The sequence below is a fragment of the Dermacentor andersoni genome, chromosome 4 (genome assembly GCF_023375885.2).
Source record: "Dermacentor andersoni chromosome 4, qqDerAnde1_hic_scaffold, whole genome shotgun sequence".
Taxonomy (NCBI): Eukaryota; Metazoa; Arthropoda; class Arachnida; order Ixodida; family Ixodidae; genus Dermacentor; species Dermacentor andersoni.
In genome coordinates, this window is record NC_092817.1 from 200,243,929 (window position 1) to 200,263,380 (window position 19,452).

The 19,452-nt window shown below is 47.8% G+C and overlaps 1 protein-coding gene across 5 annotated transcripts in view; it reads right to left on the reverse strand.

Moving 5' to 3' along the window:
- Sh (Potassium voltage-gated channel protein Shaker) overlaps positions 1 to 19,452 on the reverse strand; it is a 410,425-nt gene that overhangs the window by 31,703 nt on the left and 359,270 nt on the right. For all 5 annotated transcript variants that reach the window (XM_050185375.2, XM_055074819.2, XM_050185374.3 and 2 more), the window contains exon 4: positions 13,411 to 13,889. In XM_050185375.2, the coding sequence (XP_050041332.1) occupies positions 13,467 to 13,889 (423 nt within the window). In that variant the 3' untranslated portion in view covers positions 13,411 to 13,466. The remainder of the gene's footprint in view (positions 1 to 13,410; positions 13,890 to 19,452) is intronic.

A 19,452-nucleotide genomic window follows, 5' to 3' on the forward strand; every position in this document is an offset into this window, starting at 1 on the left:
CTAAACGGGATCTTCTACTTAGGTCGATGAGTAAAGTGTCAGGAGAAGATAGTTAAGCCTAGACCTTATAAAAGAGAATGATATATTGTACTCGAATAGCTTTCCATCACTTAATCACCTCAAGTGCGCATTCAATATGAGCGAATGCAAACATAACACTAATCCGTATCAATATCAGTGCCAAGAATCGAAACACTGAAAGCACAGAAGCTTGTGTTCAGTTCTCGTGAGAAATATTCACATGCATAATTTCAACGTATTGTAGCGAAGTGACGCAGCCGTTAGATATCAGACGCATCAGCTCACCCGGGAGACGAAGATGAATGGGGATGAGCTCTGGCAGGGGCAAGTCCAAATCCGCAGATACGACGACGAGAGGCAACATTCCAACGACTAGGTTTATTCACTTGGTATTTTACCTCAAGTTTACGCTGTATAAAAATATCTACAAACAGAACGATGTCATACGCGTCGTCGTCGGCCTGCCTGACAGGCCTGGTCTCCCGTGGTGAAGTTGCGCCGTCCGCTGCTGTCTACTTGCTCACCCCAAAACTACTCAAACTATTCTTTAAATAAGTTTCCGCAGCATCCAAGGGACAGTCTTCTCCACCAATGGGTTATTTCGTTACTCGGACCAATCAGGCAGGCCTACATCATCCAATAAGCGTCAGAGTGTAAGGGGCCAAGAAATGGTCGCGTCAACACTCCGTATACAAAGGCACTCTGACCATAACTAATCAGCTTTTGACAGCCGAGCGTGGGAAGAGGACGCGTCAGGTGCGCGTAGTGACGTCTCAGGTGTGGCGGCGGCGGCCGGTACAAAGGCTTCCCCCCGCGCCGAGGAGCCCACAATATTCCCGGAAAGAAAGCAAAGAGGCCCGCGCTATACTCTTTTCGCGACAGTATTATGCGCACTACAGCAAATTTCCGTTAAACATAGGGAAGATACTGCAATTGAAGAATGGTACTAAGCAATGCAATGTATTCAAGTCATTGCTCAGGTTATGCAAAACTTGCAGTATATAAACAACTTATGTACATTGTATCAATAGATTGCTCAAAAGCATTCGATTCAACACTAATGCAGATGCTGTTGAATAAACACGAAGAATATACAAATGAATATCAGAAACTGGACTCCACAGCTTGAATACTACACACACACAAAAAAGAAACCAGAAGACAAAAAAAGATGGTAAATGAAAAACGAAGAGTAAGGAGCGACAACAACAATTGTAATCTGTGAAAATGCCCTTATTCGTTAACAAAAAGAAATTACTTTACGATGGACTCGCAGCGCAACAAAACAACTTCATAGCCCACATCAAGAAGACCTACGTAACAAAACAGCACCTCAAGACGTCACTAAATGACATTCAGCCCGACAGAAAGCGGCCGCGAGCAAACAACCGAAGTGCCTCTCGTTCAGGTTCACCTACCCACAAGCGCCGGCAGGGAACAGAAACAACCGAAGATGGCGGTCCCTAATCACAGGACTACAAATGCGCTCTCGACTCTCCGCATATGGCAGTGGAACTGTCGTTCCTATCGACCACGGCATGCTACCTTACAAGAATTTGTCAAACAAGACCCACCCGACCTCATATATAGCTCTGCAAGAAATAAATACACAAAACGTCCGGCTACAAGGCCCACGTACAAACAAAACGCACGGCAATTCTCACTAAGAAGAATCTCACTGTACAGGAATTGGAACCCATCAATACGCCGATCGAACACACCTTAATCAAAATAATAGCGGAGAGGAAATCGCTCAAGAGCGTATTCGTAGTGAGTGTGTAAAGCCCTCCCAGAGACCCCCTTTCAGACTTCAACCACCTTGTACGATAAATTAAGAAACGCACCGATGGTCATCAAGTCGTTATAGTGGGATACTTCAACGCCTCACATACGGCCTGGGGATACCAGACCACTACGAAGAAAGGAGCCCGGGTACACGACACTGCACAACAGCACAGACTCACCATGAGGAATGACCCACTCCAAACAACGAGGATAGGCAATAGTGTCTCCAGAGACACCAACCCGGATCTCACGTTCACGCTAAACGTGCCCTCGGCAGAATGGAGCCGACTCCCAGAAACACTGGGCAGCAATCACCACATCCTCCAACTAAACGTGGCTCACACTCGCAAGTCCGCTAGGCTTGGAACGGCCCGAGTAACGGAGTGGAAGTCATTCAGAGACGTGCTAAATGTCGAGGCTACCACCGAGAACATAGATGACTGGCTGAAGAAAGTCTTCAACGCGGCAGAACGCCACACGAGAACAATACAGCTGAATGAAGTAGTGCCAGCCGTCGACACGCACCTCCTCCACCTCTGGGAAGCCAGAAGAGCTCTCCTCAAGAGATGAAAGAGACAGAAGATAAACAGGAAATGAAAGAAGCGAATTGCGCTCCTTACCGAGCAAGCACAGGCATACGCGGAGAGATTAGGAAGACAGAACTGGCACGCATTTTGCGACAAACTCCAGGGAATCCTCAGCACAAAGACGACGTGGCATCTCTTGCGCGCCCTTCTCGACAACGGCCCTTCGAAGACGCAGCAGCGACAGCCCCTCTGTAAGCTCGTGCACAACCACACCGGATCCGAAGAGAACCTCTTCCGAGAAATTCAGAAGAAGCTGTGCGGCGACCCACCCGTTAATACGACGGCACATGACAAAGTCTACGGTGGGAAACCAAACCCCGACCTTGACCAAACCTTTACGCATGCTGAACTCTCTGCAGCACTATCGATGCTCACCAAAAACACCAGCCCGGGCAAAGATCGGATCAGCAACAAGCATCTCCGGAACCTTCCGCAGTAGGCTACCGCAGCCCTGCTCCAGTACTTCAATGCATGCTGGGAGAAAGAAGAGCTACCGGCTGCCTGGAAGCACTCGGAGATCACCATGATCCCCAAACCAAATAAACAGCTCAGCATCGAGAACTTGCGCCCAAATTTCCTGACCTCGTGCGTAGGGAAACTTTTCGAGCATTTGATACACAACCGGCTAACCTCATACCTCGAAGACAACGGATATTTTCCAAACACTATCTTCGGCTTCAGGCAGAACCTGTCAACGCAAGATGTCTTCCTTCTACTCAAGGAAGGCCTCATCGACCACCTGAGTACCAGAAGCAAATAATCGATTTTAGCCATCGACGCAAAGGGAGCTTTCGACAACGTCAGTCACAAAGCTATCCTCTGCAACCTCGAAGTCCTGGGCTGCGGGTCTCGGACATACGACTATGTCAGGAATTTCCTCACGGGCCGCACGGCCACAGTTGGAATATACAACCTGCGCAGCGACAGCTTCCGACTACCGAGCAAAGGCACCACGCAGGGATCGGTCATATCGCCGTTGCTCTTCAACGTCGCAATGATCAAACTACCCAGCCTCCTCGACGCGATATCAGACGTAAGACACGCTTTCTATGCAGATGATATCACGTTATGGACAAGGGCCTCAAACACTGGAACACAAGAAGCACGCATACAGGAAGCAGTAGATACCATAGGGAGCTACTTGCACAAATGCGGCCTCCGCTGTGCTCCCGAGAAGTCGGAACACGTCGTCCTCAAGTCAAGAACGAGAGGCAGACCACGTGGCTACGATAAACCCGATCCCAACGTCACCCTCAATGGAACGCCCATTCGAAAAGTGGAAACCCTACGAGTTCTAGGGCTACACATACATAAAGACGGGTCTGGGGCGGCCGCCATCCCGCGACTACAGCGAACGCTATCACAGCTCACGCATCTCGTCAGGAGAGTTGCAAGTCATAGAAGCGGAATTAAAGAACAAGACACGCTACGCGTGATGCAAGCACTCCTCACCAGTCGAATAACATACGGCACGCCCTACCTCGCGCTGAAGAATGCAGAAGTAGAAAAAATTAACATTCAAATACGCAACGACATCAAAATCGCCCTGGGCCTACCATCTACGGCTTCGACTACGAGACTTCTCAAGATGGGCGCACACACCTGGCAAGAACTAGCTGAAGCTCATAAAGCTAGTCAACTAGAACGACTGAAGCTCACGCCCACTGGAAGACCAGTGCTGCAACGGCTGAGCTACGGTGAAACCTTTTAGCCACCACGGACCGAAAAGAAAGAATTCCTTCAAACCTCCGCGAATCCCTGTGCATAGCCCCAATTCCATGCAACATGCACCCCACGTACCACAAGGAAAGAAGGCAAGCCCGAGTGGATGCTCTACGGCGAAGACACAGGCAAGATCCGGACGCCAGATACACCGACGCAGCCAAATACCCGCAAAGAAACGCTTACGCCCTGAGTGTCGTAGATTCTCAGGGCAGAGAGCTAGCGTCTGCCACACTCCGTGCACAAAACCCCGACACTGCAGAAGAAACGGCGATCGCCTTAGCAACTACCGCGTGCATGGACGCAGCTGCCATCTTCTCCGATTGTGAAGCAGCTGTCAGGAACTACACTAAGGGCCGCGTGTCGACAGAAGCACTGAAGATATTGAAACACCACAGTACTCTGATCCCCTACACCTGCGTGACGTGGGTTCCTGGGCACGAGGGGCTGGAGGGGAACGAAGCGGCACACGCCGCGGCCAGAGGCCACACCTGCCGGGCCAACCCTTCCTACTCTCGCGACGCCCGGTCTGCGTCAGTGGAGGCAGAGACCGTACCCATCCCCTACTCAGGGATCCTTTGACATCACTGGCTGGAACGCAGGGTGTACCCACCACCTCACCCAAAGCTCTACAAAGAAGAAAGCATTACACTCAGAAGACTGAAAAATGATACTTACATCCACGGAATCATCATGCGTAGACTCTACCCAACGCTACAAGGATACCACTGCCCAATGTGCGGCGTACCGGACAACTTAGCGCACCTGATCCTTAAATGTCCATGGCATCTAGACACAGACGCATTGCTTTCACCGAGAGACTGTTGTAGCGTCAGACAAGAAAGCGAAGAACTCATAGAAACGTGGGAGGCCAAGCTCGTCTCCGAGGACCTGGAACAACAACGACGCCTCGTCGCCAGGGCCAAGGAGGCAGCGAAGGCCAGAGGGTTCCTGGAATGAGGAGACCTCTCACCGAGACTAGAACCGGGGCTTACCCCGGGATACTGTTTCGAAAATAAAAGTTTATTCCTCCTCCTCCTTCATTACTTTATTAGTACTGTACTAATCTACAAGAAAATGCAACCTACTGACGTGCAACCTGAACTCGAACAAAAAAAAAACATAACGAAGGTGTTTGGAAGGAGCGATATAACGGCGTTAAGGGTGGTGTCAGAAATAATAATTAAAAAATCGAAAAAGACCTGTCCTTGTGAAGCGATGAAAACCGAAACAGACGTACCTGAATTGCCACTGTTCATTATTTCATTATGTTACTGCGTCCGCCTGCACAAATCCCTATTAATTATCTCACCCTACAACGAGGATCCCGTCCTGCCTTGAGCGAAAAAAAGCCACCTCACGATGGCTGTCGACACGCACTGCCACTAAGTCGACCATGGTCAGTCAGTGGCCTTCAAATAGCTTTATGTGCGCGGAATACTAGGAACGATTTTGTGCGTTGACTCACCTTTCTTAATATTTTTCGTTTTTTTTTCTTTCCGTGTTGTGTCAGTGGCTTTGCGTAAAGTATTCTTTTTATTTACTATTACTATTCTAAATCGGACTTATTTTTTCAAGATCATTGAAATGAAGTAGCCGCAGGCATACTCTTTATAACCTCTGCAGTTAAGCGCCATATAGCCCTAGTTACCAAAGCCTTTATAGAGATATTCTACAAAGCTGTAGATATTGCATAAATATATTCTAGATATTCTGAAATGGCCATTGATTCGGTTATATGCGATACACAATTTCCCAGGGCCCGGTCCACATTACTATGACACTAGCTCGCCAGGGTTGGTCGTGCCCATCACGGCAGGACGACGACTGTATGACGCAATGCCAAAGCGGTACGACGGCATGGAGACCTTGGAGCGACAACGACGACACCAAGAGCACAGCACAGCTGGTAGACAACTTCGATTACTGGGTCGGGGCAAGCCTCAAAATGCCTGAAGTAGGCAAAGAATGCTAGCCACATTAGTATATCTGGTTGTGCAGTACGTCTTTGATAAATTCACGTAGTTGAGCTTTCTCAGCTGAGCTAGTACTTAACGTAAGGTGAACCGCGGTGACACTGGGACGAGAAGAGTCCTTGCAAAAAAAAAGGACTGGAAAATTTGGTTGATTTCTTTTTTTAATAGGAATCGCTAGAACACGACAGTGAAACGTGCTTTCACAGAAGGTCTTACAAGTTTACGCCAGGCTGCCATCAGCGGCACCCTACCAGTGCACAGGGATGCTCGACAATTGCCACACAAACGAAACTTATCGGACGACTCGCGACGGGAAAACATCCCCCGGAGACATTGCATTGCACGCGCTGGTGCAGTGCGCAAATCCGCCATGAATCAGAGGCGTTCGCAACCCGTACAAGCGATATCGAACGGGTTGTTAGCAAATCGCTTCGCCAACTCACGGTCCCTTGCAGCAAAAAGCGCACGATTTGCGGGTCGGCGACCGTGTCGCAGGTTCGTTGGCGCGCCATGGCGTCCTGTTCGCGAGTGGCGTCTCGCTGCCGAGTCGCTTCAGCGAAGGTACGAACGTTTTGGTCAGGCTTCGCAGGGTCTTGGACAGCCATTTGAGTCGCGACGTGCTCAGATTCAAGATACGGGTGGCCGAGTTCGCAGCGTGCGCCGCGAACTAATTCCGGTCCGCGTTGCCGCGCTTCTCGCCAGACCAAAGCGAGATTCACCCGTCGTTGCCTTTGTGCACGGCTCAGAGCAGCAGTTTTCTCGGTTGGTGCCATCGCAAGCACTGCTGGTGCGCGTTGAAGCTGCACTCCGTGAGCCACGACGCGTCACAGGCTAAACCTACGCGAAAGACAAATCATGTGCGGAAACTGCGCCGTCACGCCGCGAGCCTCCGCTGCCTCTGAGGCTGTCGAAGCGCTCACTGCGGCACTCGTTAGTGCCATGATGCAGTACACCGCTTCGCCGCTCCTAGATGGCGGCGCCAACCCAGTCAAGGTAAAGCCCCTTAAACTTCGTTAAGTAGTGCCACGCTTTGAAGAATGCCGCCTCCTCCTCGCGCGCTCTGGCCGAGGCCGACTCCGCGTCGCCATTGGCCTAATAGCATCACGTGGGCCCTCGCGCCGTGCATCAGCGCCATTTTCGCTCGACAGACAGACAGACAGACAGACAGACAGACAGACAGACAGACAGACAGACAGAAAACTTTATTGCTCGAAGAAGCGTCTACGGAGTGGCGAGAAGCGCACGTTAGCGCCGTTGCTGCGCTCGAGCACTCTAGGCGGCGCCACGGTCGAGGAGGGAGCGAGAAAGAAAGGAGAAACGAGGAGGAGGGAAGGCAGAGGAGGAGAGTGTCGCTACTTTACGAAGTCTAAGGGTTTTTAAGTCAAGGTAAAGTCCCTCTATATTAAGGTAGCGACTTCTGCCGCGCGCGCCACCTAGGAAGTTCCTGTAGCAGACGGCGCCCGCCCTAAACCGCGGCGCCGCGGCATTCGTGAGGTGAAAAAAATATCTGCACACGTGCGGAAATAAAACCTGCTGGTGCCTCACTGTGGTAAAAAACGAAAGAAGGGCCCGAACTGCTAAATCTAGTCCTTTAATTCCAAGTGATCGCTGAAATAAAAACGCTCAAGAGAGCGAAATGTGTCCTTGATCGCCTCGATTCCGCATGTTGACCTTGCGTTCGCTTGCGCTCAATCAGCGCGCGAGCCTTGGTGATTGCTTGCGCTTAATCTCGTTTGCTCTGTGAATTCCTTTGCGTGCAAGTGTGCTGCGTACACATAGCGGTTACTTTGAACGAATAACTCGTGTAAAAAAAGGCTGACAGTCGCTTGGACCGAAAAACATTTGACATAACGTCGCTGAAACGTGCGACCCTCACGGCAACTAAACAACATCCTGTATGTGTGTGTGTAAACGAGTACGCCAACAGCCTTTTTGCCGCTGAGTGTGTCTGTCCTGTAGCGATTACACGACGACTGTTGTGTTTTGTGGCCCAGTGTTACAAGCCAGTGCAACTGTCGTGACATTCTGAAGTGGTGGTATGGATCGTGTCAGCGAGTCTCCCCGATCGTGTTCGGGCTGCCAGCGCGATCTAATCTCGCGGCACACCAACATCGAGCGTAGTGTGTGTGCGTGTGTGAATGCGGTTGACTGTTGTCGTGAACCGTGCGCCGTCTCCACGTAAACTTGAATCATTACGCGCATTGTTGTGTTTATGCCTTTTCGCCTCCGTCCACCGCTAAAGCCCCGTAAGAATTAGAGGGCCCTTATACGAAACGCACGCGCATTAGCCTAGCTATTACTGCACTGTGTTTTGCTGGCAATCCGTGTATCGTTTCTGGCGTTTTTCTTATGGTAATTTGGAGTTGTGTATTTTTCGTCAGTAAAATGGCATCGCCGATTACTGAAACACCTTCGAGTGTAAGGGAAACTTGGAAGGAACGAGCTCGCAGGTGTATGTAATGTACTTTGTTATAATGTATTATACTTTATTATTGGATGGCCAGTAGCAGTGGCTATGCAGTATTTGTTTTTAAAAGCAGAGTAATGCAGGCACTTAGAAATATATTTATTTACATAGGCAATGCACAAAATACGATTGGGATATGCAGAGTTGGAAATGACTTTTTGGACATATTAAAAAGCGCAACTCGCGCACAAACACAGGAAAGTGTAAAAGTAGAATTCGCTGCTGAAATTTGTGATTTTTTATCGCACGTAACGGAATGTGGATATTCGTCAGCGAGTTAATGCGCTTCTGCCCCACTATTTACTTGCCTGCCAGGTCATACATACTGTACTTGCTAAGTCAACGGGCTCATCATGCACTAAAATCAATAATCTCCAAAAACTTCGGCCGTCAACATTTGTGCGCGCGAATGGAATACTATCGCAGGTCTGCATACACACGTGTATACTTTCGCACCTTCGTATCGCTCTACGTTACTTTCCTCGCATAGTCGTGCAGTTACCGACGGTTCAGTCTTTCCGTCCAATTCTGTGCAACCACATTTATCTTCTGGTTAGATTTTGTTAGGCTTACGAAAAGGGTTCTACTTAAATTGAGGACGACGCAACGAGCTATGGAAAGAATTATGATAGGTGTAACATTAAGGGATAAGAAAAGAGCAGATTGGGTGAGGGAACAAACGCGAGTTAATGACATCTTAGTTGAAATCAAGAAAAAGAAATGGGCATGGGCAGGACATGTAATGAGGAGGGAAGATAACTGATGGTCATTAAGGGTTACGGACTGGATTCCAAGGGAAGGGAAGCGTAGCAGGGGGCGGCAGAAAGTTAGGTGGGCGGATGAGATTAAGAAGTTTACAGGGACAGCCTGGCCACAATTAGTACATGACCGGAGTAGTTGGAGAAGTATGGGAGAGGCCTTTGCCCTGCAGTGGGTGTAACCAGGATGATGATGATGATGATGATGATGATGATGATGATAGGCTTTGTTTGCCGCGCGGCATGCAAAATAACTTCTTGCCTGCCTCCGTCCGGTTCGGCACCCACCCGCACAGCAACAAGACATTTCGGCCCTCCCGGAACGAAATTATCGCAGCAATGTGCATAGCACAACAGGCGAAGCGCGCGCACTTCGGCCGGTGCGCAGGAACTTTCATGGCGGCAAAGGGGCGGAGCAAGGTCACATGTCACCGATCAGCCTATCGCTGGCGTCATCGGCTGGATCAAAGCCTTTCTGTACTTTGAAATTATTGAGGGGCTTTAAGTCAAGGGAACATATTTTTCACGTCCGCGCCGACGTCACATCCGTTACAGGAAGTTGATCGTTGACCCCGCCATAAAACACGTTCGTGTTAAAATATAAGTGGAAATTTAGTGACTTATTAAAGAACCTTTATTGATACATGCAGAAACTGGACAGAATGTCAGCAAAACATTTAACAGGCAGGACATTTGCGCTGTACTCTTCGTATGACTTTTCCCGTTGCTGAGCTGTACAGCAGGCTGAATTAGCGAGGCCCTTTTATCCACGAAAAGCTGGAGCGCAAGTTGTCGTGGAAAAAACTGACTAATATATGTGGCTGGAAACGCGAAGGATAATTAAAGAAACTTGGAGATAAGAAACCACGCAGCGAGCGATGTAACTGAAAAGTGATGAAAACGTTAACGTCTAGAATGAAGGCACTGTTGTTTGGGAGGATAACCTGCTAGATGATATTGTACTCGCGCGAAGAAATGGAGAAATAAATAAAGTCGAACGCATAACGAAATGTGCTGAACAGATAGCCATAGTGAGAGAAGAGATTGGAACGAAACGAAGATGAGCAGTATGTGGCAGCGAACGATTACTGGAAGCAATGAAAAATTTGGAGGACGCTTTAAGCTTCGCCTTTAAGAGCTGAACGCGATAGCGTTCAAAGACCCCTTACTGCTTTTCATGCATCCCGGCAACTGCACCTTATGTAACCGTAACGTTTACCGGGAAACGCTGGCTGCGAAAGCTATGCACGAAGGCGAGCTTTCTGGTAGAGGCGCGGTACCTTGCGTGGGTCGATCTCCCGACATTGTTTCGCACTTGTTAATATTTTAGTCTGGGAAGAGCTAACATAATGGGCATACGCTGTCAGTGATTTTTCTTAATTACATTTGTTTCTGGGCTGCCATTCTCAAAATTCCGAGGAATACCTTTGTAAAGAATGAAAGACAATTAAGGTATGAGCAACTTTGGTGGCAGATAAGTGGTTGGGTATGCGTGGTTCAGAAGTTGATTGCAAATTCTTCTCGCCGAGGCGACGTCCGACACCGGATTCTCTGCGACACGCGCTCCTTGACGCTGTCGCGTGAATAAGTAAGTTTGCGGGCATAGTCCGGATGTCCTGAGCTGCAAAAAGGCTGGCGATGATTTCATGGCAGCGGCGATTATACTGATTAGACATACCTCGTTGAGTCAAAATGCGACCTGCTTCCAAATTATAAACGCACGTTGACTGTGCGTAAATCGACGCATACGGCAACCTTGCGATTCCGATGAGTAATTTTAACAAGCAAATGGCACAAATGATGAGGCATCTGTTCTGAAGCGAGACGGCGACAAATAGCCACCTAGCCTGCTTTAGTTAATTTAGTATAGAGACAGAAGAAAGTGGAAAGGCAGGGAGTTTAAACAGATGGGAAGATCCGCTTTGCTACCGCACGCCGGGTGGAGAGGGGAAGGGGAGGCAAAGTGACAGGAAAGTAGAGATACAGGGAAAGAATGTCCTCGCGACCGATGTTTCCAACGGGAGTGCGTTGGAAAAACTGCAACACACCAAGGAGCTAGGAGGCATCAAAGTGCCTTCCTATATCCCAATGCATCCACAGCGAGTGCAATCTATGATATTGAGGTCGCCATCTCCAATGCGGACTTGTCCGCCCTCGTCAGACTAGCTAATCTGGTAATGTATATATATACATCAGGGTCTGCAATTTTGGCTGTGTCCTTAATCTTTTCTCACTTCCTCCAAGTTTCTCTATCACCGCTACCTATACGGATCCGGCCCTATCAATTTCTTCAGTGCATTTTTTCCACCAATGCTATAAACGACTCTTACGTATCTCGAATGCTGACCGCTCAATGCTTTCATCTGCTTTAAGCCTCATCGCTTCTGGAAGGTGGACGCTACCTACAGGTCCCGCTGGGTGAGTACCTTCTCATTACATTAGGATGTGCTGAGTTGCCTCCAGATTTCTGCTTTATGCTGCTGCAAATATTTGCTCAGATATGTTCTTGTCCTTAGGCAACTACCTCGGGCCTCAATAGAAAGGCATTGCCCTTTGTGTCAGCGTACACATTTTCTTTCTATTTTCTTTCTTGCCATTCTTGCAAACCTCCATAGCGTTCTTTGTTTCCATCCTTTGTATCCAAATCTGTTATAGCTGTTTCTCTCACTTTATTTTTGATAACTTCTAGTTGTCTACCTGCACTTTCTATTACTTCTACCTCGCTACCGATATTCTTCGCTTTTTTTAGGTTTAGACCTGTGAGAAGTTATTTGGACAAATCAAACACAAGGTTATTATTAGGCTAACACAAACTCCAGCTTTTTAACACTGTCAGATAAAGTTTTGCAATAAGGCGAATGCGTCCTAACATTCCTGAACCGCTCTGTATATACTTCGCTTCATCACTAAATATATTCATGCGGTACACCATAGTAATCTTCGTTATTATTTGCGCAACCACGAAAGTTATAAATTGAGTAGATTCATCTTAGCTGCGCACACTGGCGCATCGTTGTGTCGCATAGGAAAACAACACATAATTTCCGCGCATTAACGTGTGCACATAAGTACTTGCGCGAAGCGTCATATTTATGAAATTTCGGCTTTTGTGCACAGAAAAGAAGGAAATAGCATAAACCTGCACAAGGCCTTAGCATAAGGAAAGCCAAAGAAATTAAGAAAGATAGAGACTCGTTAGTTGACTTGCCAGCACCCCGCATCATAACTTGAGAGAGTTTTTCAGATAGATATTCGAAAGCTTTAGCAGCGGTTGCTTTCCTGATCTTATGGGATTAATGTGAAATATCAGAACAATACCAATAGTCGAACCATACTAACATAAGAGATATATCGCGGGTAGCGAGATCACACAACACGACTTGAACTGTTCTTTCCTGCGCAGAGTATTCGTAGCAGTTCAGGTGGTTATTGCCTTTAACAACACGCAGGTAATTGCGAGCAAATGTGACACGAAGTGCCTCCGCCGCAGAGGAGTCTCAGTTTTCTAGTGCTTCACTATGGAGACGGACAGTCTGGTTATCCAGCTGCGCCGGACGAATCGCCGAACAAATCGGGTAGTATAACAGACCACGGTAGTAGAGCATGCGGTGAAGACAGAATCAAACAGAAGAGGCATCGTTGGAGAGCCTCTTCACTTTGATTCTTGACTGACGATGCAGTCGTTTCCTGAGTGCCGAGTAATCAAATAGGTCGTTCAGTTTTTCTCACAAACCTGAGCGATTTTGCAAAGTAACGTGAGCATCAGAACCATCGTGCCGAATGCGGCACTTCACTTGGGATCGCGGAAGGTAAACAACCTAGTGCTTGGCCAATACTTTGGAGGGAGGCCACCTGAGAAAAGCGACAGATGACAGCATCAGTGGCGAGCGAGGCGACGACCACCACAGTGTATGCATGACCCAAGCGCTTAACGAGCACTGCTACTAAGCCATGAGGTGGTAGGGAGGACGACACTCCTACTAGAAGGTATAAGGTTATTCGTAGCACAAACAAGCAAAATCATTGGTAGAGAAAACAATGGCTGAGTAGTAAGCAGAACGCGGCAGCTCGTCTCGATCCGGCACCCGACTCACCTAGTCGGCGAGGCGACTCGCCGTGGACAGGACGCCCCCCGGACGACGCTCGGCCGTCAGACGTCCGTCTCGAGCGAGGCCGGGTTGTTGGTGCTGTTCGCCTGCTGCTGAGTGTTGGCGGCAGGCGAGGAGGACGAGAATAGCGCTAGCGAGGTGGCGTCGTCGAGCTCCAGGACGTCCGAGTCGTCCGGTGAGTCCGTGTCCCCTTTCAGCTTGGCCGCGACCACGGTGCCGGGCAGGTAGGGGCAGCTGGTGACGTGATTGAAGCTCTGCGACTGCATCTCCTCCTGATCGGTCTCCCGGTGGTAGAAGTAGTTGAAGTTGGACACGATCACCGGCACGGGCAGCGCGATGGTCAGCACGCCGGCGATGGCGCACAGCGAGCCCACGATCTTGCCCCAGACGCCGACGGGGCGCATGTCGCCGTAGCCGACCGTGGTCATTGTCACCACGGCCCACCAGAACGCGTCTGGGATGCTCTGGCGCCATGCGAGCGAAAGAAAGGCACATCGCAGTGAGAACCACTCGAGGGCACTTCGACGCGTATGTGGCTCGGCGTGGCTGCGCGTACTGCAATCAGGGCGGCGTCGCGTGTGGTTTCAAGCGAAAACTGCAGCTTTCGACCGCTACGACATTATTAGGCTAATGGTGCAGAATAACGGTCTCTCTTCATTGCGCGCTGCCGGACCAAGTACCGTAGACAATGACGCAACACACTGCTGTCTCGGGTAACGGCCTCAGGTTGGCACAGCGTTACAGAACACTTGCACAGAGATATGCTGGCTGTAATAAAAAGACAGAGCTGCGCGCCGGTTGGAAGCGTGGCAGGTCTTGCTTAAGGACTACGATACACTGAGCAATCACAGGAACCCCCACATGGAGCATATTGGAATAGTGCTAGACTTTACTCACCGCCCAAGCTGCGAACTTGAACAACGGTTTTGTTATGAACCTGGCTGTCATTTTTCAGTAATAAAATCTCTTAAAAGCCCATAAATGCGGATAATCACTGCGATAAATACGAACGCATTTGAAAGCACGAGAAAAGCTCCTTGGCTATCAATGGAACACTTGACGCAATAATATTGTACTCAGACAAAGACACACCAAAGCGCTGATGCACTGAATCAGATTAGGAATCCAGCAGTTCGCGGATGAGGTGAGAGTTTTTTACGGCACTCTACATGGAATGTCGTTGAAACCTAGTAACGGTCTCATTGACACGAGACTCGTAGTATCATCACAATGAATTCTGCGACATGAAGTCATCCACAAATATGAACTGGTTAGCTGAACACGTTCAACACGGCAATTAATGCATTGGCACGAAACGGGGTGAAGACTAGCAACCGTGTAAGGCAGAAAAATGCCCTTGCCTCTACTTGGATATTGTGAAACTATGTACACCACACCGCAGCCTAATAAGATAATCACTCATTTCCTAAATTATTTCAAGAGTCAATACAGCAAATTGATTTGCCGCCAGTGAGGCCACATTCCAAGTATTTCATTCGAATCGTTCATCTTATCAGGTATGTTACGTGAAATCGACATTTTCTTTTAGTGTACACAAGCTGCTGCCGTATACATTTCTTCCCTTAAATATCACTGAAAATAGAGCACTACTTCTGAAAGGCATAAGAGGCAGCAGGCGACGAACGAGGTAATAAAGACAGTAATACAATGACAAACGCAAAAATTACACCAGCCTTTATTGTATAGTCATTCCTTACGCTGCGCCGTATAAAAACCTAGAATTCTAACTTTAGAGAAACGTTGAGAAATGCAACCTAGATAACTTTTATTTGCTTCGAGAACGAAAACGAATGCTTGTGTTTCTTGATGCTGATGAAAAGTTACCATTGAATTGAATTTGAAACATCTAGAAGTACTAAAAGCCGACTTAATTTTCTGACTCAACATGCTGACACGTCTTCGACGATATCTCGACGGTTGACTTCCTTTAGTTAAACGGACACTAAAGGCAAATAGCAAGTCAACATAAAGTGATAGATTAATGCTCGGGTATATCTAAGGCGTCAATATTATCGCGAACAGAGCCTTAGTAGCCGAGAAATTGAGGTAAATGCAGGACACGATTAGAGACTCCTCCGAGCCATTGAAGTACTTGCCCGATGACGAAAGCACTCCTGATTAAAAATCTGTCACTAGTACTGAAACATTCGTAATAAAAACATCGTTGTAGTGCATTATGAGACGAAAGAAAATGCTCTTTGTCCAGTTCTATTTCATATTTAGAAAAAAAAAAAAAAAAAAAACTCATGACAACCAACCCTTGACAACGACGCGGGCGGTTGAAAGGCTTCGTTTTCGCTCGACTCTGCGCCGCCCACGCTCCCGCGTTTCAGTACTTTCCTCATCGCGTAGTGCTGCGCTGGCTTTGCTGGATCGCGAAACTCGGACAAACTGCAAGTCGCAGGGAATTCTACTTTCATGTGATGCCGCGGGATGCCCCAACGGTCCAGGCCACTTGACCAAAAGCAACTGCAGCGGCAAATCTACCGCTCTGTCCTGGTTCAGTTCCTCCATCGCCGCGCGTTTGCGTATTGTGCACAAAATCCGCACCGCCGTCTGTCGGGCAGCATTTTACTCCCCGAAAACAGCGAAGGGCGGCGATGGCGTCTGCAACGCAACCACTCTCAGGTTGGGTGGCGGGAGATTTGAATCGCGATAAAGGTATTAGGACCCCTTTGATGGAATTTTCTCGTAAACTGTTTTTTCCTGGCACGAAACAAGCGTTGCGAGGTTTCTGGAATGGTATTTAAACAGTCCGCGTCGACCTGGTATTAGCCTTTAGTCTATCTTTAATGTCAATACCCGCCTATGGCGTCACTAAGACGTGCCGACAGCACCAGAAGCAGAATATGCACAGGCAGGCCTAATAAAGTACGGGCGGGCGTGCATTACTTTAATACCAGCGCTGATAATCCACCAAAGCGGCATAATACTGGAACAACAAAATATAGTAGTGTTGGAACTTGGTCTGTCTGGCAGGTCCTTGCGATGGATCTCTGAATTTCTATCAGGTCTCAAAATATTTGTTCAGACGGGTGAAGGAAAGAGTGCTGAACATGTTGTCAAACAGGGAGTACCACAGGGAAGCGTACTCAGCCCCTTCCTTTTTAACTGCGTCATGGCTGATTTAACAAGAAGGCTGCCATCACAGTTAGAGCTTTCACTGTATGCAGATGATGTGTGTATTTGGACATCTCGGTCTAATGCTCAACTACTTCAAATGGCATTGCCAGACGGCATAAATATAATCAACAAATTTTTGAGAGAGAGAGGAATGGTACTTTCACACACAAAGACAGCTGTATTGCCCTTCACTCGAAGGCAGTTAAAAAATTTCACTCTTAATCTGGAAGGACACCCTCTAATGATTGTCGCACAGCATCGATTTCTAGGCATAATACTTGATAGGCAGCTATCCTGGGCACCCCACATAAAAAAACTCGAAAACGAGGTCAATGCCATAGTGACTGTACTTCGCAGACTTGCAGGCACATCATGGGGCGGATCAGTATCGTCCATGCTGACTGTTCACAATGCATTAATACGGCAAAAAGTTGCGTATTCCGCGCCCATCTTACACGCACTTTCCCACACGTCAGAAGAGCGACTTCAAAGACTTTTAGCTAGAGGACTACGCCTATGCCTAGGAGTTCCACGAGCGACTTTTAGTTCTCTTGTAATAGCTGAGGCTCACCAATCACCATTTCCAGTTATGCGCACTACAGAAACATGCCGGCATTATTTCCGTCTTCTAACCCAGCATAAAAACCACCCATTGGCTCTAGACATAATGAAACGAGATAGAAGTTACGTTCATGTAGAAATTCAAGAAAATCTTCACATATTGCCAATAAATGAATTTTGGAACTCAGACATCGAATATCCTCCATGGCTGTTTACAGTTCCAAAAATCGAATTGACAGTAGATGGGATTTCAGCAAAAGAGACATGTTCATTCGAGCTGCTCAACAACTAGCGCTGTACCAGATATATATGCGGTATTCAGGATACACACACGTCTATACAGATGGCTCCAGTACAGCAACCTCTTCAACTTCATCATTCATTATACCGCACCTCAACAAACAAGAATCATTTAAGTTATCTCGTGCGACTTCGTCCACAACGGCTGAACTGTTCGCAATCCTATGTGCGATAAAATTTATATTGTCAGTAAGAGATGCGCAAAAATGGGTAATTTTCAGCGATTCACAGGCGGCTCTAACATCACTCTGCAACACAAAGGGGAAAACATTCAGTGACAGTATAATATATGAAACACTTAAAAACCTCACAAAGGCAAGCGAAGCGAAACATTCAATAGCATTCCAGTGGATACCAGGGCATTGCGACATTCCTGGCAACACAGCAGCCGATGAAGCAGCACGACAAGCGCACCTCAAAGATGATACGGCTCCGCTCCCAATATCAAAGGATGAATTACGCTGCATTATAAGGACAACGTCTCTCAAAATGTCTAGAAACACTTGGTTTGACCAGAATTCTAAGAGCTCGGACTTATATCATATTGATCCATTTCTTGAATTCAAATTTCCATTGTCATTAGATAGAACTATGGAAACCCTTATTCATCGATTAAGGCTAGGCACTGCCTACACAAAGCATTTCTTACACAGAATTGGCCGTGCGGAAACCCCCGAATGTGATTGTGGATTTGTAGACAAAGATATATATCAGCTCCTTCTAGATTGCCCGCATCACGACACACCAAGAAGCCGACTTAAATCAGCGCTAATTAAATTAGACCGCAGACCTTTCAGTTTAAGGAAACTTCTGGTTGACCTCCCTGCCTTTCCTGTCCTTGCTTTCTCTCTCTCTCTAGGCCCTTGGCCAACAACGGCCTTACAGAAGGGTGCTTTAAAAGCACTAAAGACTTTTCTTGAAGACAGCGGCATTGCTGGACGTTAATAGCGCTTTCATTGTTCCCTTCATTTCATTGTGACTGTATATATCCATCTGTTTGTGAATTATGTTATGTTGACTGTTCTGATGTGACTATGTGATAATGCATTTACACGATGTATGTACCACCTGCTGACTAGACAATGTGTTATTAGGCGACAATATCTTTTGTACTTTTGAGACTTTCATCTACATAAGTGTAGAGACATTTCCATTGGATATTGTATGTACCATGTGTTCCTTACGTCATAGTCTTCCTGTGGAAACGTTGCGTGATAAGTCCTAGTGCTTGTGTGAAAAGACTATTTGATATGTAACCTTGAACCCTGTACGATGTATGACGGAACCACTCAAAAGATGAGGAGTAGCCGGCTCCTTAAACTGTGCGCCAACATCTCCTTATATAATATAAATTAAAAAAAATATAGTAGTGCATGGTTTCGGTTGTTCAAAGTGTAAAACAAAGTCATTGTGTTACGTGAAAAGACAAATGAAAACGTATTGAGGTAGGCAAAACGGCCTCTAGCGTGAAGTTTCACACTAAGATTATCAGTGGAGATGTCGCCAGCGACGCCAGCGTAGAAATGGTGGTTAACTTGAAGAATTGCGCAAGTTTCGTCTTTCTGGCTTCCGACAACCTTGAGTGTCGTTAAATAGTCGCATAGGTGTTATTTATAAGACGATAGGTGGTGCCCACAGCACGGCCGGACATTCGGCTACCGATTGATGCCGGCGCCTGGCCCGTTACATTAACGCGACAGCGCTAAGGGCTCCCTGTCGCAGAAAATACGGTGTCGGCGTCGACGCCGTAGCGGTAGTTGGCGTCACGTGAGCGAAAATTGCCGTACGTAAGAAGGCATAACTTAAATTAGAACGGATCGAGGGGTGTAACAAATGCGGTCTTTTCGCGGTCCGGGTCGTCGACAGAAATGTGCCGATATCCTGACCGGGGGTTTATGGATGAGAAGCAGGTAGACCCGAGAAGACAGCCGAGGGTGTGGTCAATCCGCGGCAGTGCGTAGAGGTCCTTACGTGTGACTTTGTTTGAGTGATCGACGCAGAAGCGCCAGCTGCCATCCCTCT